Genomic DNA, 22,775 nt, shown 5'->3' on the forward strand with positions numbered 1-22,775 from the left:
GAAAGAGGAGAGCATTCTCCATACTTGAAATTTGCTCAAAGTGTGTGTGTGTGTAGGGGGGTGTGGATTGTCCATATTCTTGGTCTTTGTTTACTTCACATTGGTAGCTGGATAGTAAGCTGATATAACAGCTTTCCAACCTAGATTCCAGTATCTGACAGGCTTTGTTCTGCTTGGCTGAAACAGGATCCTTTCTACTTCCCATTGCCTGCTATTCTGGACAATCATGTCAACATGTATTTTTCAAAGTTGTAGACCAAATAAATGTGCTATCCAGGCTCTTCCTGTATCATCCTTACCTCCCTTTGTATCCACTGAACTTTAGTTGTATGGAACTACTGCTCCCAGAATGTAATCAACCTCTAACAGCCCCCCAGTTCTCTCCCCATTTTAGAGTTTCTGCCTCAAGCCCCTTCCCACTCCCCTGCTTTAGAAGTTCATCTCCTTGGACTTGGAAAAAAGATATCTTGACTTTAGAAAAGTCAGAGAAAGAGATTTGTGTAGAGAAGCAAAATACCTTCAGTAATAATTGCCTAGTTTTTGGTTGGTAGATTGGTATCTTTCTAGACCTTTTTAATTAGGAGGAGTAGTGGGTGTTTTTATTTACTTTTGGGTTGGCATAATATGAATAAGCTCACATTAGTCCAGTTCCATCTGCCTTGGAAATTTCCTCCCAACTTCTGGCAGTTCATTATGCCTATTTTTTTTTTTTTTTAAGATTTTATTTATTGGGCTCCTGGGTGGCTCAATCTTTAAGCATCTGCCTTCGGCTCAGGTCATGATCCCAGGATCCTGGGATTGAGGCTCATATCGGGCCCCTTGCTTGGCGGGAAGCCTGCTTCTCCCTCTCCTACTCCTCCTGCTTGTGTTCCCTCTCTCCCTGTGTCTTTCTCTGTCAAATAAGTAAATCTTTTTTTAAAAAGTTTTTTGTGGACCTCAGTCCCAGGACCCTGGGATCATGACCCGAGCTGAAGGCAGATGCTTAACAACTGAGCCATCCAGGAACCCCCATTATACCTAATTTTTATTGATGATGTGGTTTTGCCTCCCTTAGATGAGGAAGTATTGGGATCTTCCAGCCGAATTTTTAAGTCTCTTCTTTGTTCTTCTTCTCCAAACCAGTAGATATTCTTTTTTAACTTTAAGATTCTAAAATTGGAATTTTAGTTAAGCACATGAAAGACTTAGAAGATACTTGTCTTATAACCTTCACAATAGCAATAGTCACAAAAACCTGTTTAAATAGGAACTGTTTGGGTATCCAGCTAAGCTACAGATTGCCACTGCTTCAAAAAGATTTTGGGAGTCTTGCAGCCTCCTCAAGAATCTGAGAGTGCTTGAGCTTGATCATTTTTTTAATAACTTCAGTTGCTAGGTCTTTAAGGTCACCAGTATTTTCTTCTTCAGTATCTAATCACTAATAATCTTACCCAGTACATTTTTCATTTCAGGTATTTTATTTTTTTATTTCTACAAGTCTTATTTGTGACTTTATTTATACAAGTTTTATTTATGATTCTCCCTGTCTTTTACTTCTCTCTTAAACATGCTAAGGTTTTTGTTTTCTGTCTTGAATATAAGCAATGTATTTATGATAATTCTTCTAGACTTCCTGTCTGCTAATTTCATCACCTTTTCATTTCTGGATCTGTTTCTGTTCACTAAGCTTGTTTTTTTTTTTCCTTGTTGCAAGTTGTATTTTCCTACTTCTTTGCATTCCTGATAGTTTTTATTACATACCAGATTTGCAAATTTTATAGTAGTAGTGCTGGATTTTGTTTTATTCCTTTAAATAGTGTTGGACTTCGTTCTGGGATGTAGTTATATTACTTGGTATCTTTTGAATCCTTTTGAGACTTGCTTTTAAGTTTTGTTTTGGCAGATCTGGAGTAGCCTTTACTCTAAAAGGAGGACGACTTCCCTTTTCTGCATCTTATCTGTATAAAAGTCTTTTCTAGTAGAAGTTGGGAAACTACTTCCTACAGTCCAAATCCAGACCGTAGCCTGTTTGTTTTTTTTTTTAAAGATTTTATTTATTTATTTGTAAGAGAGAGAGTGAGAGCGAGCACAGGCAGACAGAGTGGAAGGCAGAGTCAGAGGGAGAAGCAGGCTCCCTGCGGAGCAAGGAGCCTGATGTGGGACTCGATCCCAGGACGCTGGGATCATGACCTGAGCCGAAGGCAGCTGCTTAACCAACTGAGCCACCCAGGCGTCCCCCGTAGCCTGTTTTTTAAAATAAACTTTTATTGGAACACGGCATACTCATTTAAATACATGTGATCTATGACTATGCTCATTCTACAAAAGAAGAGTTGAGTAGCTGTGATAGAAATTATGTGGCTGGCAAAACCAAAAGTATTTACCATCTAGTTCTTTACAGGAACAATCCGCCAGCCCTATTCTAAAAGATTACAAACTCCTTTTGGGAAATCCAGTAATGTCATCTGTATTACTATATTGTGTAAAGATTCACCAATATTCTTGAGAAATTATGATACACGAGTCTTACTGGAAGTGTATCTTCTTTATTTTAAAACATAGTGGAATTGTGGAACATAAGTGCTTTTTAAAAATAAAATATATTTTATTTATTAGAGAGAGAGAGAGCGAGAGTATACAAGGAGGGGTAGCAGCAAGCAGAGGGAGAGAGAGAAGCAGGTGTGGGGCTCGATCCCAGGACCCTGAGATCATGGCCTGAGCGGAAGGCAGATACTTAACTGACTCAGCCACCCAAGCATCCCAAACACAAGTGCTTTTTTAAAGAAGTTTATTTCATTTCATATTTTTGTGTTGTAATACTTATTTTTGGAGTTTTCCTTTTTGCCTTCTATTTCTATTTTTAGATGACCTGTTGGTACTTCATCTCTCTGACCTGATTCGCATGGCATTCATGGCTGCAACCGATCATAGTAACCAGCTGCGGATGGCTGGGCTCCAAGCACTTGAGGACATTATCAAGAAGTTTGCATCTGTGCCTGAGCCAGAATTTCCAGGCCATGTGATTCTGGAGCAATATCAAGCTAACGTGAGATACTCTGTTTTATTTTGCTTTGTTTTAAGAGATACTCTGTTTATTTAAAACTTAAAATTGTTCCTTTAAGGGAGTGAAGATTCCCTGGAGAAATGTATTTGGAACTTCAGCTGCATATCTTTATTCCCATCGTCTGTAACATAGTTGAATCCCACAGTTGAAGAAACAGTAGTATAAAACTTGTCACTATTTTCGAGTTCTGATAGTGTATTGGTGATAAAACCAAAATAGAATCGCAGCCTAGCTTTTCAGTCTTGTGTTTAGATGTTTAGCCATGCCATTTAAAAGATAAAAGGACATTCAAAGCGTGTTGTGGATTTGCTGACATTACTTTTATATGTTAAGACTTGATAAGCATTTTTAAAAATACAAAGGACAGCTTTGTAATGCTGAAGGATAACTTCTAATAACAGCAGTTAAAAATACTACTGAAAGAATTACTTACCTTCAAAAAATATTTTATTTTATTCTGAACAGAGATACTTGTTTCCCCTGAAATTTATAACTTTATTTGTGTTCTTGAACTGAGGCACAATAGATTTAATCCTCATAATGATGGGTTATGTGAAGACAAACTTAAGTTAGCAAGGAAAGAAGATACATATGTGTGTGTATTATATATTCTATATATATATAAAATATATATTATACATACATAACATATATGTATAATGTATATTATATATAAATGTTATATATAATATATTTTAATATAAATATCATACATATATTTATATATATATATATATTTTTTTACTGTAGTTATACCAGAACCTTAGTTTCAGATACACAACACCTCATCTAAAAGCTATACTCAAGCATACACAAAATTAAAAAGGGTGAATAGTGTATGCTCCATTGTTTTTCCATCATAAGTACAGGTGAGGAAGTTATAGCTTCTAGCCCAGCTGCCTAAGGAACACCCATATACAATTATTTACTCCTAAATACCCAACCTGTAAGAATGAAGGTTTGTTGTTTTGTTTTGACTTTTTATTTAGGAATAGTTCTTTACTTCAGAAAAATTGAAAGAATAATTATTTAAATCTGTAGCTTTACCCTTGAATATTACAGTCTGTATTTCCAAAGAAAAAGGACATGTCTCATATAACCACAGGGCAGTTACCAACTTCAGGAAATTCAGCATTGATGTATTACTTCTATATAGTCTGTCATATTCCAGTTTTATCAGTCAACCCAGTGATCTCTTTTATAGTATATTCTCTTTCTTCTTCAGTACAGGGTCCAGCACCAGCTGTGTGATTAGTTGATGACTATACTGCCAATACTGCAATTAGCCGCCATGTGTTTTTAGTCATGGAGACGAACACTTGATTCATTTCTAAACTGCTATTGATATATCTCAGTGACTGACTCTCTTGTGCAAAGAGAGAAGTCTCAGAGTAGGAGTTGACTATATCTAACTCCTTATTCAGTTCATTCATGTTAAATCTGATATATTTAAGAATCTGTGACTGGGTTGGCTTATTAAAACTAAAGCTCACATTCCTTCACTTAATACTATGACAGTGGTACATAAACTAATATTCCTTGAGTATACTTTAAAAAAAAAATTTAAGATTTTACTTATTTATTTGACAGAGAGAGAGAGAGCACACAAGCAGGGGTGTAGCCGGGAGAAGGAGAGGGAGAAGCAGTCTCCCTGCTGAGCAGGGAGCCTGATGCTCTCAGTCCCAGGACCCTGAGATCATGACCTGAGCTGAAGGCAGATGCTTAAGCAACTGAGCCACCTAGGCACCACCCCAAGCATCCTTCTTTTAAAGTTTTTTTTTTTTTTAATTTTTTTAAATTTTATTTTATTTTTTCAGTGTTCCAAGATTCATTGTTTATGCACCACACCCAGTGCTCCATGCAATACGGGCCCTCCTTAATACCCACCACCAGGCCCTCCCAACGCCCCACCCTCCTCCCCTCCAAAACCCTCAGTTTTTTTTCTCAGAGTCCACAGTCTCTAATGGCTTGTCTCCCCCTCTGATTTCCCCAACTCACTTCTCCTTTTCCTTCACCCGATGTCCTGTGTGTGTGTGTGTGTTTAAGGTGAAATGGTCTCTGAGATCTTTCAGTGACTGTGAATTTTTAGTAATAGTTATTAAAGGAATTGATCCAGTTATATGAGATTCACTCATGAGGTAAATACTGTTAGAAATATATTCAGGAAAATATAGACGGAATTTTTTTTAAAAGGGTAGCAGTTTTCTGTTATGTCCAGGAACATGTGACTTTGTCAGAAAATCCTGTTTACTATTAAACAAAAACAAAAAAAAAGAAGATTAATTTCCTGTTTTGGTATAGCATTCATATAGATTTGATAATGATTATAACCTCCTGGGAAGCAAAAGAAAAATGGTATGTTTGAGTTTATTGTAACTGAAAAGAGAGATAAAGGGATACGTGATTAAAAGGAAAATCAAAAGATGTGTTTTCATCTCCAGAGACACAAGAGGCTTTATATTTACTACTTATCTTTAAAAATAAAATGCTCATATTCATTTTCTTAGGTGGGAGCTGCTCTAAGACCAGCCTTTTCACAAGATACCCCATCAGACATAATAGCAAAAGCTTGCCAGGTAAGAAGAAAAATAGAGTTTTCTATAGTTACCTTCTTTAAATTAAAAGATACCTTAGAATTTCACTCCCAAGAAAGAGAAAAAAGGTAAATATTTATTTTTATCTTGGAAATACAACAGTGACAGTTCCTTCTTCTATTCTGTATCAAATGATGACGTAGTAACTGTTAATTGCATCCCGTTTTTTTGTCATAGCTGAGGAAATGACTTTGGGATACATAGGTCTTTCATCAGCCAGAAGTGAATAATAGTATAAAAACCATAAGAGGGACTAAAAATAAAAATATGATTATAAAATAATTAAAGAATGCATATTAATGATGGTTGGGTAATAAAGGATTTTTTTTTTATCACAGTTTGTGAAAATTTCCAAGTTTCTGGAGAATTTCACAATATGGAAATTTCATTGCAAAATTAATCCCAGAGGATTATTCTCACATGATTATATTTTTAAAAAGTCACAAAATGTTCCTACACTTTTAATAAGTTCCTCTTTTTCATGCCTCATTCTGAAAATGGACTCATGCAGTAAGCTCTCATCTTTCAGGAAACCGGATTCTTTATCTGCTTTCCTAAGGATAGAAGAGAAGCAACTTTCTATTTCCCAGTTTTCTGGAGTACCGGGCTGTGGTCCATCATTATTGCTTAGAATCCATAATCAAGCTACGTGTGGCCTCTAGACAGAGAATGTTCTGCTATTTGCAATGATAAGCGGGAAGTTCTTACTTTGTTCTCTCTCTGGCTGAATGGATTTGCCTCTTCCTGCCATTGTTAAGATTTTTCTTTTCTTTTCTTTTCTTTTTCTTTTTAATAGGGGGTGATGGGATAGGGGCATTGGGAGAGGGAGAGAATCTTGAGCAGGTTCCACACTCAGCAAGGACCTAACACGGGGCTCAGTCTCACAACCCTGAGATCATGAGCTGAGCCGAGATCAAGAGTCAGGTGCTTAACTGACTGAGCCACTTGGGTGTCCCCCGTTGTTAAGATTTATTTCTCTGAAGTCTATGGTCCTAATGATGGCCTTCAGAGAAATCAACTCCTCTTACAAACAGCAGACCAGAAAGAAAAGAGGGAGTCTTGTTTAAGAAAGAATTCTGTGGATCATGATACAAATCTCAGAGTTAGAGCAGACCATTTGGTAATGAGATACTGATACACAGACAATCAGAAATCATAGTCCTGTATAAATAAATGTCTTGTGATGATGTTTCAGAGCATAGTATTTAAGCAGAAAAAACTTATAAAGCTGTTCATAGAAAAGCAAAAGCTATCCAGATTTCATCTTGTGGATGAGTAGTATGAAAAAGTCCTGTTACTGAATTTGCCTTCAACTTCTTATTCTTTATGTAGCTCTAGCTTTTTTTTTTTTAAATTATAAGATTTTCTTTTCTGCTGGAAGGCTTAAGTTTTTGACCTCCTGTCCTGTTTCTGGGAGGAAAACTAGTTTTGAAACAGATGGAACAGTAGGTTGCAAGTTCCTTTTTCTTAAAGGAAAATGAGGAGTTGGCTTTGGACAGATCATGAAACATTGCAGCCCACCTTGTTTGCTAGAATAGATGTCGTGTTAAACCTGAAGCTGAATCAGAGTAATTTTGAGATATTAGAGGAAGACTCTGAAGTGCAACACAACTGGAGACAGGAATCAGTGCTTTAATAAAAGAAAAATACTTTAAATCAGCTTAGGAATCATAACCATAATATATATTTTAAATATCATATTTCAGGTTAAATTGGTTAAGCGTACATTCACGTAACACTCTTTTTTTAAAAAAAAAAAAAAGATTTTATTTATTTATTTCACAGAGAGAGATCACAAGTAGACAGAGAGGCAGAGAGGCAGGCAGAGAGAGAGAGAGGGAAGCAGGCTCCCTGCTGAGCAGAGAACCCAATGTGGGACTCGATCCCAGGACCCCGAGATCATGACCTGAGCCGAAGGCAGCGGCTTAACCCACTGAGCCACCCAGGCACCCCTTCACATAACACTCTTGATGCAAGTCCAGGTCTTTTCTCTGAGTATGACTTTGCTGATTCAGTGCTGCTTTATCTTTTTTCATAAACCAAATTTATAATGCAGAACCTGCAGTTTCTAGTTTCATACTCTTTATCTTTTTAAAGATTTTATTTTCAAGTAATCTCCACACCCGTCATGGGGCTTGAGCTCACAACCCCAAGACTAAGAGTTGCATTCTCTACTGACTGAGCCAGCCAGACGCACCAAGTTTCAGGTTCTTTAAAGTGAGAACTTGTGATTGTGGAAGCAAGCTCGCACCGCCAGACTACACCTTTTTCCTCAACATTCTTCCTTTGGCTCCAGTGTCACTGCCCTGGCCTGGTTTTCCTTTTGCTCTTCTGGCATTTTCTTTTCAATTTCTTTCATTGTTGGTTCTTATTCTGCTTGTCCCTTGTAACTATCTTCCTTGTGTTCTGGTCTTATACCTTTTTTTTTTTTTTTTCTTATAACTCAGTCCTTGAACAAATTTACCTGGTCCTTGAAGAAATTACCTAGTAACATTGCTTTAGTTATTACCTGTTTGTGGAGAGTTCCCAGGTCTCCCTAGTCATTGTTTTTGAAAATTTTAATTCCAGTTCAGTTATATTAATTTTGGGTGTACAATATAGGGATTCAGCAGTTCTATGCATTACTCGTTGTTCATCACAATAAGTGTGCTCTTCATCCCCTTCACCTAGCTCCCCTCCCCTCTGGTAACCAACAGTTCTCTATAGTTCATAGTCTGTTTCTTGATTTGTCTCTTTCTTTCTTTTTTTTTCCTAAAGATTTTATTCATTTATTTGACAGACAGAGATCACAGGTAGACAGAGAGGCAGGCAGAGAGAGAGGGGGAAGCAGGCTCCCTGCTGAGCAGAGAGCTAGATGCGGGGCTCGATCCTAGGACCCTGGGATTATGACCTGAGCCGGAGGCAGAGGCTTTAACCCACTGAGCCACCTAGGCGCTTTTTTTTTTTTTTTTAAAGATTTTATTTATTTATCAGAGAGAGAGAAGGGGAGAGAGCGAGCACAAGCAGACAGAATGGCAGGCAGAGGCAGAGGGAGAAGCAGGCTCCCCGCTGAGCAAGGAGCCCGATGTGGGACTCGATCCCAGGACGCTGGGATCATGACCTGAGCCGAAGGCAGCTGCTTAACCAACTGAGCCACCCAGGCGTCCCCCTAGGCGCTTTTTTATTAACGTTTGTTCAGTTTTGCTATTTAAATTCTACATGTGAGTGAAAGTATATGGTATTTGTCTTAGTCTCTGGCTGGCTTATTTCACTTAGCATTATACTCTCTAGCTTTATCCATGTCATTGCAAATGGCAAGATTTCGTTCCTTTTCATGGCTGAGTAACATTCCATTTTGCAAATGTGTACACACACATATACATATGCACACATATATATCTTTACACATTTATCTATTGATGGACACTTAGGTTGCCTCCATAATTTGGGTATTTTTTTAAAAAAAGAAAGTAAAAATAGAACTACTCTATGATCTAGTAATCACACAATAGGTATTTACCCAAAGTATACAAAAATACTAAATCAAACAGATGCAAATATTCTGAAAATGTCTATGCTACGTAGAGTTATCTACATGTTTAATACAATTCCTATCAAAGTACAATCAACTTTTTTCAAAGAAATGGAACAAATAATCCTAAAATTTATATGGACACCAGAGAAGACCCTGAATAGCCAGAGGAATGTTGAAAAAGAAAAGCAAAGTTTACAGCATCACAATTCCAGACTTCAGGCTCTATGACAAAGCTGTATCATCAAGACAGTATGGTACTGGCACAAAAACAGAAATATAGATCAATGGAACAGAATAGAGAGCCCAGAAATAGACTCTCAACTTTATAGTTAACTAATCTTTGACAGAGCAGGAAATAATGTCCAATGGAAGAATGACAGTCTCTTCAACAAATGGTGTTGGGAAAATTGGACAACCACATGCAGAAAAATGAAACTGGACCATTTCCTTACACCACACACAAAAATAGACTCCAAATGGATGAAAGACCTCAAAGTGAGACAAGAATCCATCAAAATCCTTGAGGAGAACGCAGGCAGCAACCTCTTCGACCTCAGCTGCAGCAACTTCTTAGAAACATTGCCGAAGGCAAGAGAAGCAAGGGCAAAAATGAACTATTGGGATTTCATCAAGATCAATATCTTTTGCACAGCAAAGGAAATAGTCAACAAAACCAAAGACAACTGACAGAAGTGGAGAAGATACTTGCAAATGTCATATCAGATAAAGGGCTAGTATCTAAAATCTATAAAGGACTTATCAAACACGGGCACCTGGGTGGCTCAGTGGGTTAAGCTTCTGCCTTTGGCTCAGGTTATGACCTCAGGATCCTGGAATCAAGGCCTACCATCAGGCTCTCTGCTCAGCCAGGAGCCTGATTCCCTCTCTCTCTGTCTTCCTCTCTGCCTACTTGTGATCTCTCTCTGTCAAATAAACAAAAATATTTAAAAAAAAAAAGAACTTATCAAACTCAACACCCAAGGAACAAATAATCCAATCAAGAAATGGGCAGAGGACATGAACAGTCATTTCTGCAAAGAAGACATCCAGATGGCCAAAGACACATGAGAAAGTGCTCAACATCACTCAGCATCAGGGAAATACAAATCAAAAACCACAAAGATACCACCTCACACCAGTCAGAATGGCCAAAATTAACCAGTCAGGAAACAGCAGGTGTTGGTGAAGATGCAGAGAAACGGGAACATACCTACACTGTTGGTGGAATGCAAGCTGGTGTAGCCACTCTGGAAAACAGTATGGAGGTTCCTCAAAAAGGTGAAAATAGAGCTGCTCTATGACCCAGCAATCACACTACTGGATATTTACCCTAAAGATACAATTGTAGTGATCCGAAGGGGCACATGCACCCGAATGTTTATAGCAGCAATGTCCACAATAGCCAAACTATGGAAAGAACCTAGATGTCTACCAACAGATGAATGGATAAAGAAGATCTGGTATATATTTACAATGGAATACTTTGCAGCCATCAAAAGAAACGAAGTCTTGCCATTTGCAACGACATGGAACTAGAGGGTATTATGCTAAGTGAAATAAGTCAATCAGAGAAAGGCAATCATATGATCTCTCTGATATGAGGAATTTGAGAAGCAGGATGGGAGTTCTTGGGGGAAGAGAGAGAAAAATGAAACAAGATGGGACTGGGGAGGGAGATAAACCATAAAGGATTCTTAATCTCAGGAATCAAACTGAGGGCTGCCAGGGGTAGGGAGGGAGGGATAGAGTGGCTGGGTTATGGACATTGGGGAGGGTATGTGGGTGCTATGAATTGTGTAAAACTGATGATTCACAGACCTGTGCCCCTGAAGCAAATAATACATTATGTGTTTAAAAAAAAAAAAAAAAAAAAAGACCTGAAGAAAACAATGAAAAAAGCAAAACAAAACAATAAAAAAAGGGATGTATGCAACTCAGGTTTATTGCAGCATTCTTTACAACAGCCTTCTTTGATTTCCTCACAATATTTCAAGTCTCTGGCCTCTCCCCTAAAAATATTTAATTGGTTTCCAAATACTGTGATTTCTGCCTCTAAGTCTTCTCTGGGGACTCTCCCTTTTCATCCCATTCCCAGCGTGATCTCTGTCATTTCTGTCCCATAATACTGTCATAGTCACGTAACTAAACTCATTGCTTACCATCTAAGCATGTTCTTTCCTGGCATAAATACTGGAACAATCTTCCTAAAGTACAGTTTTTGTTTTTTAAGATTTTATTTATTTATTTATTTATTTATTTATTTAGGGGTGTTGGAGCGGCAGGGGGAGAAGGAGAAAGAAAGTCCCAAGAAGACTCTGTGCTGAGCTCAGAGCCTGACATGGGGCTTGATCCCATGACGGCAAGATCATGACCTAAGCCAAAATCAAGAGTTGGACGCTTAACCAGCTGAGCCACCCAGGCACCCCAGGCACAATTCCAATTGTAATCTCCCTGTTCAGAAGCCTTGGAAACTGCCCATAGAACAAAAAGTCTGAATTCAGTTTACATGGAATTTAAATTGTACCATAATCCCAGTTAACTTTGCTAATCTCATATCTTCTCCCATGTAACTCCTCTGTATTTATGCACACAGACCTTCCTGATAATTTAAGCATTCCCATTTCTTCTGCCAGAAGTAATCTCTCCCTTCTCTGTTTTTGAATTGTAGTATTACAGCCCTAAAATGTTTATTCAATCTGTGTTTTTTTTTTCTTGAGGACAAGGACTAGATTTTTCTCCTTTATTTATTTATTTTTTAACCTCTTCCATAGCGCCCAGAATAATCCTTTGCCTGTGGTAGGCAGAAATGTTGAAGAATTATTCACAACTGAGGTGATTCAGGAAGAAACTTATTTTCTATTAAAATTTTTGTCACATTAGTCAATGGAAATACTTAAGTAAATACTGTTAGTTTTCCATGTAGGATATAATAAATTCCATCCTTGTTGTTGATTTGTTATTAAAAAATAAAGTTGGGGTGCCTGGGTGGCTCAGTGGGTTAAAGCCTCTGCTTTCAGCTCAGGTCATGGTCTAGGGTCCTGGGATCGAGCCCCTCATTGGGCTCTCTGCTCAGCAGGGAGCCTGCATCCCCCTCTCTCGCTGCCTGCCTCTCTGCCTACTTGTGATCTCTGCCTGTCAAATAAATAAATAAAATCTAAAAAATAAATAAATAAATAAAATAAAGTTGAAGCACAGCATTTGGGTTTTTTTTGTTTGTTTTCTTCATTGATATTTTGTTTCTTCCCCCAAGGCGGGGAAAATCATATTTACTTCATACTCTTATAGTTAAATATTAGTTTTTTATAGAGAATTTAAAATTTCTTTCTTTGGCTAGGTGTGTAGTACATGGATTGGAAGTGGAGTTGTCAGTGATCTCAATGACCTCCGTCGAGTGCACAATCTACTTGTCTCTTCTCTGGACAAAGTGCAGGCTGGAAAAGGATCTTCGAGCCAGCTGTACCGAGAGAGTGCCACAACCATGGAAAAACTGGCTGTTCTCAAAGCTTGGGCAGAGGTAACCACAACCTATTGTTTTTGTTGTTGTTGTTGTTTATTAACATAAAGTGTATTATTTGCTCCAGGGTACAGGTCTGTGAATCATCAGACAGCCTATTGTTTTTGAACAATTTCTCCATCCATGAGAAAATGTTCCCCTAGTCCTGTAGGTGAAAAAATTTTGATATTTTGCTTTTTAAAGTGACCTTTGGTATAAAATGCTTTTTGGAAATCTGTTATTTGCTCCATCTCACTGAAATATGTATATTTATGTCTCAAAGAACTCTTTTCAACCCTTTGAAAGTTATGTTTGTTTATTTTTTTAAAAAAAAGATTTTATTTATTTGTTTGTCAGATAAAGAGAGCAAGCACATGAGGAGGACAACAGCAGGCAGAGGGGGATGTGGGTTCCCCGCTGAGGAAGGAGCCTGATGCAGGACTCTATTCCAGAACCCTCCTGCAATCATGATCTGAGCGGAAGGCAGACGCTTAACTGACTGAGACAACCAGGTGTCCCAAAAGTCTTTTTTAATCAGTTTTTTTCAAAATTTCTATATTGAGAAAGGGCTCCCCTAACTAGTTATGTGGAAATTAGGCAGCACAAGGTTTGATGATCATAACATCGGTTGTCAGTCATCTAGCTCTTTGCTGACTTGCATTAATATGCTTGACTCACCTACCAGGAAGACTGGTGTAGTTTAGTATAAAAAGCATTAAATGCTGATTCAGAGGCCGTAAACAAGTTCTCTCTCTATAATTTACCGTCTTCTTGACTTTGGTCAAATGGTTTGATCTCTCAGAGCCTTGGGTTTTTGGGTTTTGGGTTTTTTTTTTTTTTTTTCATTATCATGTGGAAATAATATCATCATCTTTTTTTTATTTTTAAAGATTATTTATTATTTGACAGAGAGAGAGAGATCACAAGTAGGCAGAGAGGGAGGCAGAGAGAGGGGGGAAGCAGGCTCCCTGCTGAGCAGAGAGCCTGATGTGGGGCTTGATCCCAGGACCCTGAGATCATGACCTGAGCTGGAGGCAGAGGCTTAACCCACTGAGCCACCCAGATGCCCCCAAATAATATCTTCTTATAAGGCAATATTTATCAAAGGACATTGTAGCTGGCACTGAATGGAAGATAGATTATTGCTTTCAAAAAATAGATCAGGGCGCCTGGGTGGCTCAGTTGGTTAAGGAACTGCCTTCAGCTTGGGTTATGATCCTGGAGTCCCAGGATCAAGTCTTGCATTGGGCTCCCAGCTCCACGGGGAGTCTGCTTCTCCTCTGACCTTCTCCCTCTCATGCTGTCTTCTACTGTTTCTCTCTCTCAAATAGATAAATACAAATCTTTAAAAAATGAAATAAATAAGATAAAATATTAGATCAGAGTCTCACATAACTAAATTAATAATGCACATTTTTGTTGACACTTTTTTCTTTTTTAGGGTAGTTTGTACTATAATTTAAAGATGTGCACCTCATGCCTCAGCCTTGAAAGCCATTTCATAATTCTTTTACCTGTTTATCTGCCTTTCCTTCATCATGCTCTTCAGATGCCCAGCATATTCTAGATTTCTCTCCTGAAGACCTGTCTTTGCTTATACTCTTTCACTCAGAAAGCTGAAGATCTCCATTTTCCATCTCCTCAGATTTTTACTTTGAAATCTTTAGATTTACATGAGTTGGGAACTGTGCTTTCACCTGTTAGCTAATGTTAGTTAAATATGAGTGTGAAGGGGAGACTTTCTAGCTCAGTGCTATCAGTCATGCCCACTTCTGTATCTTCAGCCTCTCCCTCTATGTGCTAACTCTTCTTGCTTGTCTTCCTCCCCACCTAAGTGTGTCCTCCTCACTGCTTTCCCTCTCTCCTCTCATGTTTCAGTTCACGATGGAGTTTCAGTATCTTCACTACCTCAACTCTTGGTCACCTGCTTCTCAGTCCCCCACAATGTGGGGTCATTCTCACTGTTGCAGGCTGGTCCGGTCTGAGGACCCAGAGGGGGTCCTGTAGGACCAGCCAACAGAGTCCTTGGGTTCGAGCAGGATCAAAGTCAAACGCAAGCCAAAAGGAAATGAGAGCAGAGCTTATTGAAGATGTAGAGACAGCAGATACAGACAGAGCTTCTGGCAGACTTGAAAAGGAAAGGAGAGTGAATCTCATCTTTGCTTGGGGCCTGGGATTTTTATTGAGGATGCTGGTCTGGTGTATGTGCCCTCTCAGGCATCCAGGAACTCGTCAGACAAGGAGTGCTCAGGTGTCCTGCGTAAGTCGCTTATGCGCTAGAACTATGGGTCTTGGTGTCAAGGTGTCTGGAGTCAGTGGTCTTGGAAAACTTACGTGATGGCCCCACCTGGTCATTCCTTAGGTGTTGTCTGTTGTGCTGAAAGACTCCGAAGAAGTCATTAAGTGCTTGATCTTTACAAGGAGGATAGACAGCATGCTTAAGGGTGGGGTGTAGATCTCAGCAAGAAGAGAAGCAGGAAAAGGACCCAAAAAAGCAGTTTTTCATGAGGTCCCTTTGGTTTGCCTGTGTCATCACCACGCCATTGGAATCATTCTCGCTAAAGTTACAAATGAGAGAATTATCTGTGTCACTGTGCACTCATCAGTCCGTGTTCCTTGGCCTCTCTGCGGCATTGGATGTCGTCTCCTCTGGAAGCTCTTTGTTCTCCTTGACACGCCTCTCTTGCTTCTCCTCTTTCCCTTTCATTGTTCCTTCCCCACACCGCTCGCTGGCCTCTTCGCCTGCCCGCTCTTTCAGTGCTGCTATTTTTCTTGTCCCCTTCCCGTCTCTTCGTACTTTATGGGCAACTTTATCCATACCCATAACCTATTGCTTTAACTTGTGTATTAAAGGTTGTAATTCTGCTTTTCCACCCAGACCAAATTCCAATCCCATATTTGTAGATGTTTACTAGACATCTCCCCTTGGATGACCCTTAAGTACCACACACCCAACAAGTCTTAAAAAAATACTGTGCTTTCTCTGACTTCTTTTATCTTCTTTATCCCAACTACTGGTTCTACCTTCTATCTTCAGGCCAGAGCCTAGTATCAATATTAACTGCTTCGGGCGCCTGGGTGGCTCAGTGGGTTAAGCCGCTGCCTTCGGCTCAGGTCATGATCTCAGGGTCCTGGGATCGAGTCCCGCATCGGGCTCTCTGCTCAGCAGGGAGCCTGCTTCCTCCTCTCTCTCTGCCTACTTGTGATCTCTCTGTCAAATAAATAAAATAAAATCTTTAAAAAAAAAAAAATATTAACTGCTTCTTCTTCAGTCCCCTTCGTATTATATCTAGTAGGTATCTAATTCCTATGTATTTGACTTTGTTAATACTATTTTTGAAGATAATATAATTTTGTTCTGATAATATAAATACCAATTCACTGCACATATTCAAAATATAGAGAAGAGGTATTATTTTAAAAAAATCTATAATCTTATCCCTTCTGTAATCTTCTTATCATCCAGAGATAACTATTAATATTTTGGTGTATATCACTATGCATATGTGCACATGTAAATCTTTATATGCCTTAAACTGTGTGTATCTACCTATATCTTTTTTTAAAATGGAATTTTATTCAACATAGTGACTATTTTTAAAATTTAGCAATGGATTACATACACCTTTTGCATATCTATAAAAAAAATACTTCCTCTCTTCTGCCCCTGCCTTTAGTTTGAATCCTCATCATCTGTTACCTGGTCTGTGCAGTTGCGTCCTAATTTTCTTCTACTGTTAGTCTTCCCTGCCTCCACTGGCACATATTCCTGTACAGATTCTCAGCATAATCATTCTAAAATGCAAATTTTGGGCAAAGAATATGAATTGACGATTCACAGAGAGGAAACAAAGCTACACATAAACATATGGGGAGGGTGAAGAAATATAGAAACATTTCCCAGCTAAATTAACATCATTTTTAGAATGATAGTAAAATTTTTCTAAAGAGTGAGATATATCAAAACACTTACTAAATCCAGTTTATCCTAAGGAATATTAAGGATATACACAAAGACTCTGCTATGGTGGTGTTTATTACAATGTTTATTTTTCTCAGAAAAAATGGAAATAACTTAAATGTATGTCTTGATCCTAAGAGATGGTGGAATTAAGTGACTAACGAATTTGGGTAAAAGTTATTCACGGGGGCGGGGGGGGGGCAGCGCCTGGGTGGCTTAGTGGGTTAAAGCCTCTGCCTTCTGCTCAGGTCATGATCTCAGGGTCCTGGGATTGGGCCCCGCATCGGGCTCCCTGCTCCACGGGGAGCCTGCTTCCCCCCGTATCTCTCTGCCTGCCTCTCTGCCTACTTATCTTTTTCTGTCAAATAAATAAATAAAAATCTTTAAAAAAAAAAAAGTTATTCACAGGGGTGCCTCTGTGGTACAGTTGGCTGGGCATCCAACTCTTGGTTTCAACTCAGGTTGTGATCTCAGGGTCATGAGATTGAGCCCAGGGCTCCACACTCAGCGGGGAGTCTGCTTGGGATTCTCTCTCCTTCTTGCTCTGCCCTTCACTTCTGCATGCCCTCTTTCTCTCTCTGTCTCTCTCTCTCACAAATAAATAAATCTTTAAACAAATTTTTAATTAAAAAAATAAAAGCTATTCACAACACAGTATTATTTAAAAGACTATGTATATACAACATGTTTAGAATGCTCATGGTATTTTCTTCAAGTTATTTACACTTCTGATTTTTCTATTTTTCTTGTGTAGTGTCTAATAAGATAAGCCAAACATTGATTAAAAATAAGTCTAAAAAATATATTCTCCTGTATTGCTAGTAGCAATATAAATTATAGAACCCTTTTAGAAAGGTTTTGGCAGTGTCTATTCAGAGCCATAAAAATATCTGTAGTCCCTGATGCAATAATTCCCTTCCTGGGACTTTATCCTAGGGAAAAATATCTAAAATACAGGAAGGAAATGTTTACAAAAAGCTTTACTTGGGGGCGCCTGGGTGGCTCAGTGGTTTGAGCCGCTGCCTTCGGCTCAGGTCATGGTCTCAGGGTCCTGGGATCGAGTCCCGCATCGGGCTCTGCTCAGCAGGAAGCCTGCTTCCTCCTCTCTCTCTCTCTCTGCCTGCCTCTTTCCCCCCTTGTGATCTCTCTCTGTCAAATAAATAAATAAAATCTTTAAAAAAAATTTTTTTTTAAAAAAAAAGCTTTACTTGGAACATTATAATGTGAAGAATTATATACCTTTTGTCTTTGAAAATTATATCTTGTTCAGATTCCCAAGGCTGAATCAAGAAACAGAAGTAAATATGAAATTTCAATGTAGGGAGATTGTTAGATGTATTATGGCTTATCCCCTACAGCCATTAAGGTAATGATTATGAAGATGGACATTCCATAGGTAGATAAAATTAAATACAAAATTCTTTGTATAACAGAATTATAATTTACAAAGATAAAATATAGTAACCTGGAAATTGGGATTTTGAGTAATTTTAAAAACTCATTTTCAAAACTTTTTATGGTATCATTTTAAAATAAAATTAAAAGTTTAGGAAAAATACATAATCTTTGATCTGTAAATTCTGCAGTGACCTCTTCCCTTCCCCATTGCCTATAGAGTAAAACCTTCACCTACTTCTCCCTCATATTCTGTGCTCAGTCTATGCTAGTTGCCAAAGCCTAAATATAGGTACAAAAACAAAAATTAAAAATAACTGCAACAAAGAAAAATGTTTAAAGTTATGTTTTAGTAAGTTGCATTTATACATCTTTTTGGTCTACTAAGTGGAGAGAAAGGATACAGATAATATATATGTGACTAGTAAATTATATGCGTGGTTCAACTCTATTATAAAGGCCAGATTGCTAAGTGTCACTTAAGAGGCTAGAAGGATATTTATGGAAATCCTTTCTCTGGCCCTTCTCCCATCCCCCTCCAGCCTTTTTCTTTGAATGTGCTGTCTGATTGTGCCTAATAAGTCTGTGAAAGTAGAGGCAGTAAACAGGAAGTTATACCCTAGGACAAAAAAAGAAAAAAACACACATAAAAGGGGGCTTTGTAAAGTATAACAAGAGAAGCCAGAAACATCTCAGTGAACTCTACTAAAGGAATGTTTTGTGAGAGGAATAGTCAGCAGTCAGATCAATAAAAAAAGATTGTCTCCAAAGCAGGTGGAATTATTCTTTGGAGGTTGTCAGGAAACCATGAAGTTATAGACTTTCCAGGGTCTAAACTCAATTACTTTCAAAAATTCAGTTGTATAGCAACTTAGATTAAGTCATTTCTTAACACTATGCCTTATTATTTTCTCCTCCTGAATATCTTACTAGGTGTATGTGGTTGCTATGAATATTAAGAAGGAAGCAGAGTCAAAGCCAAAAAGAGCAATGAAAAGTACTGATGATGATGATGATGATTATGGTGCCATAGATGAACTACCACCAGATAGTTTAATAACACTTGTGCAGCCCGAACTGCCAACACTCAGTCGCCTGTGGTTGGCAGCGTTAAAAGACTATGCACTTTTGACTCTGCCGGCTGAATTTGCTAGTCAGCTGCCCCCCGATGGTAAGTACTACATTCAGAATTTTGCCTTTATGGACTTTAGAGTAGTAATTAAACAAAATGTAGTTGGTGGAAGCTAGCAACAATAATAATTAATAATATTATAGTGTAACTTACCCACCTTGAATTTATAAAGAGAGTAAAACCCCTTAAATTTAATTAATTATTAATAATGTAGTAATCTAGTTTAAGATGTGGCGATGACATTTTAAATTTCTGTAGATTTAAACGTGGCACTCTGTCCCTGAGAGCATGTTGTCCCTGATTCAAATGCAGCATTAAGCTCATTTGTTAACCCAAGCAAAAAGTTCTCACTGTCACAGTAATAACTGTATGAGCTAGAGTACTCTAAATAACCAGGCGTAACAAGTCATTATGCGTAACTCTGATGAAGTTGATTGCTGGGCTGGTCAATGTATGCAAGGATGGATGGGGGAGTCCTCAGTTTGGTAGTGAAAACAGGAGTTAAGGAAGAAAGGCAGAGGAAGGAGAAAGAAGAGACAGAGTTCCCTGGCTGCGGCAGGAAGAGAAGGTGACCAGGGTTTTTGGGAGTCTCTGGCAACAGTGAAGAGGAAGCCTGTGACCACCGGCTAGAGAAAGGTGGAGGATCCCCAGTGGCATCTGCAGTTGCGGAGAAAAAGCTGGAAACCCTAGCACTGGTGAGGAAGGCACAGAGGCCCTCCAGTTCTGCAGCTGCAGGAAAGACTCACTTTTGGTGGCTTTGTAATAAAGGGAATCCCTTTGGCCAGATTGCTCTTTAGTACATGTTATGGTCTGAATTTTGTGTCCGTATTGTGATTAGCGTCAGAAGCAGGGCCTTTGGGAAGCGCTTAGGTCAGGAGGTGAAGCCCTCTGCAATGGGATTCGTACCCTTAGAGGAAAGACCCCACCCACACTGGCCCCTAGCCCCTTCCACCAAGTAAAAATACAGCTATGAGTCAGAGACATGGCCCTTACCTGAGCATGGAGGCAGCCTGATCTCAGACTTCCACCCCCTCCAGCACTGTGAGAAATAAATGTCTGCTGTTTGATAAGCCACCCAGTCAGTGGTATTTTGTTATAGCAGCCCAAATGGACTAAGAGTAAGTAATGAGGATTTTTAAGTTAGTCGTTGATGAATGGTTGACCACTTGCAATAAAAGTAATGGCTTCGATTGGCCTTTTTTACAGGTGGAGCATTTTATACTCCTGAGACCATTGATACAGCTAGACTTCACTACCGGAATTCGTGGGCCCCGATTCTTCATGCGGTGGCACTTTGGTTAAATAGCACAGGATTTACATGTTCAGAGTCTACAGAAGCAGCAGCAATACCTGGCTTACAGAAACGTGCTACACCTGTCAATTTAAACCAGGCATCGGGAGCAATGCCTGGTGCTAAATCTTTGCCAGAAATTAACAAAGACAGAATGCATCTGATTTTAGGTAGGTGTGAACATTGATATATTTCAAGATATGTCACTTCTGAAATTCATTTCTGTAGGGAAGAAAAAATTTCCTTCTATCCTTTTAGGTTGTATGGCTAGCCTAAGAATTAAATTGACATAAGACAGATTAACAGGAGAAAAGCATACGGATTTAGTATTTTTCAATCTAAAGTAGCCATTAGGCCCAAAAACTTATATGCCATTTGACGCAAAGAACAGTAAATTGTGGGGATGTGACCAGACTAAAGGGGTTTGGGCCGGGGGCAATAAATTGTGGGACAGGGACTAGGAAATATATGGGGGAAATTAATTTTAGTAGGTTTGTTTGTGCACGTCTATTTCAACATTGACTCCCAGTCTTCTCTTCCTGATACGGAGAGGGCACATTTCTCACGAGAAATGTTGACTTGTTTTTAGGTGGAAAGGGGTCAGAGAACCCTTACTGCATCTGCTGTTCATCAAGTACCTTCAGCTGAAAGTAATCAATATGTCAAAGAGGCATATTTTGGTGTGGCGTGCTCTGAACTCCTTCAGATCTTCCGTTTTAATGCTATAGAAAAGTTTTATATACCACAGTCCAGAGAAGGGATAAAAAGGAGAGGATTGTTTAAGCACGTGTTCTAAATTGTTAACTGAATTTTTAATAGAAAAAGTTCATTATTAAAAACTATTCTAAAAATTTTAGCTGCTGTGTTCACTCACAGAGCAATAGTGAATAATTTTCAAGAAAAAAACTACATTTTTCTTTTTTCAATGGCAGATTTTCTTTTTACTTGACACTTAACAAATTGTCTATGAGGAAATAATAAAATGCAAAGTTAAAACAAATTTGAATAAATCTCAATTTATAATTGCTTTATAGATGCTCTTTTAACATTAATATATTATAGATTCTAATGAGGCTCTTAAGCAGTTTTATATTTTGGGGAGGGAAGAAGAACACAGTTGGTAAGGTGAAATTATAGAACCTGTCAGTAGATCTCATACATGAAAATATGAAAGGCTTATAAAATAATGACCTTACCCTTATGCAAATTAAGAATAATTGTTATCCATGATATCCATTTTGTCTCTGTAGCTTGCCACTAAAAAATCCTTGTAGACATGAAAATTGTTTGACAACCATTTAATGAGAAGTAATTTTATAATTTACATAAGTTTATTTTTAATGTATTATTTTTTAAATTCCTAAAAATAAAAAATTGAGTATCTTCTTAATCAACTCCATGACCTTGGAACTGCCTCTCTTGATTATTAACCTAATGGCAAAGCTACAATCTGTGTTATAAAGTTTGGCAGCTGCGTTTGGTAAGCATTTGACTCTACTTTAAGGTAGCATTAAATAGGTGTTACAGTAATCTGTAAAAGAATAGAGGAAGAACAGAGAAAAAAATCTGATGTCAGAGCAACAAAGTGTTTTATAGTGACAAACGTGTGTTTTTATTATGTACGTCGCAGGTGTGAGCATACAGTTCCTTTGTTCCCCCAGACCTGAGGAGCCCATTGAACATGTCACAGCATGTCTACAGGCCTTACACACCTTGCTCGATTCTCCTTATGCCCGAATCCATATTGCAGAAGATCAGGTACAGTATATTTCTATAACAGATAATAAATTATACGCTTTGTTTTCATCCTGTTTGTCTTAAGATAATTTTCTCCTGTATGAAATAAAATATATGATAAATATTTAGGATTTTGACTTTATCGTGAATGTTGGATGACAAGGCACCACCAGCATAGAAATAGTCAGTGTATCTTCTTAGATGTGTTTATCGGTAATCAAGTAAAACTAAAAATTAAGGGATGCCTTCAACCCCAGCTAATGATTCTATTGATAAAGGCCTGAAGTAATTTATAAGGCTGTTAAATAAATTATACCACTTTTAAATGTTTGATAATGTTTTATCTCTCATTTAATGAATTTTTTTTGCACTGGCTCAATTACTCATTAACAGTTTAATGAATTGCTTTTTCTAATTTCTATATGTAATTTTAGAGGACTTTATTCATGTTATAGAACCAAGCTATTGGTGGATTTCTTATTCTTTTTAATTAGAAATTCTTTTCTTTTCATAAGAACCATCTTTTTGGTCACCATCACACATCTACAATGTGGGGTAATTTTCCATAAAACACCAACAGATAAAGAAAGTTGAGAGCATTCATTATATCAAATT

At 38.1% G+C, this 22,775-nt stretch overlaps 1 protein-coding gene across 3 annotated transcripts in view; it reads left to right on the forward strand.

Annotated features, from left to right (window-relative positions):
- Window positions 1-22,775, forward strand: part of HEATR5B (HEAT repeat containing 5B) — a 105,353-nt gene that overhangs the window by 63,626 nt on the left and 18,952 nt on the right. For all 3 annotated transcript variants that reach the window (XM_059405416.1, XM_059405418.1, XM_059405417.1), the window contains 6 exons: window positions 2,844-3,025; window positions 5,551-5,619; window positions 12,486-12,665; window positions 18,934-19,171; window positions 20,339-20,593; window positions 22,054-22,181. In XM_059405416.1, the coding sequence (XP_059261399.1) occupies window positions 2,844-3,025; window positions 5,551-5,619; window positions 12,486-12,665; window positions 18,934-19,171; window positions 20,339-20,593; window positions 22,054-22,181 (1,052 nt within the window). The remainder of the gene's footprint in view (window positions 1-2,843; window positions 3,026-5,550; window positions 5,620-12,485; window positions 12,666-18,933; window positions 19,172-20,338; window positions 20,594-22,053; window positions 22,182-22,775) is intronic.

Source organism: Mustela nigripes, chromosome 7 (assembly GCF_022355385.1).
Source record: "Mustela nigripes isolate SB6536 chromosome 7, MUSNIG.SB6536, whole genome shotgun sequence".
NCBI classification, from domain to species: Eukaryota; Metazoa; Chordata; class Mammalia; order Carnivora; family Mustelidae; genus Mustela; species Mustela nigripes.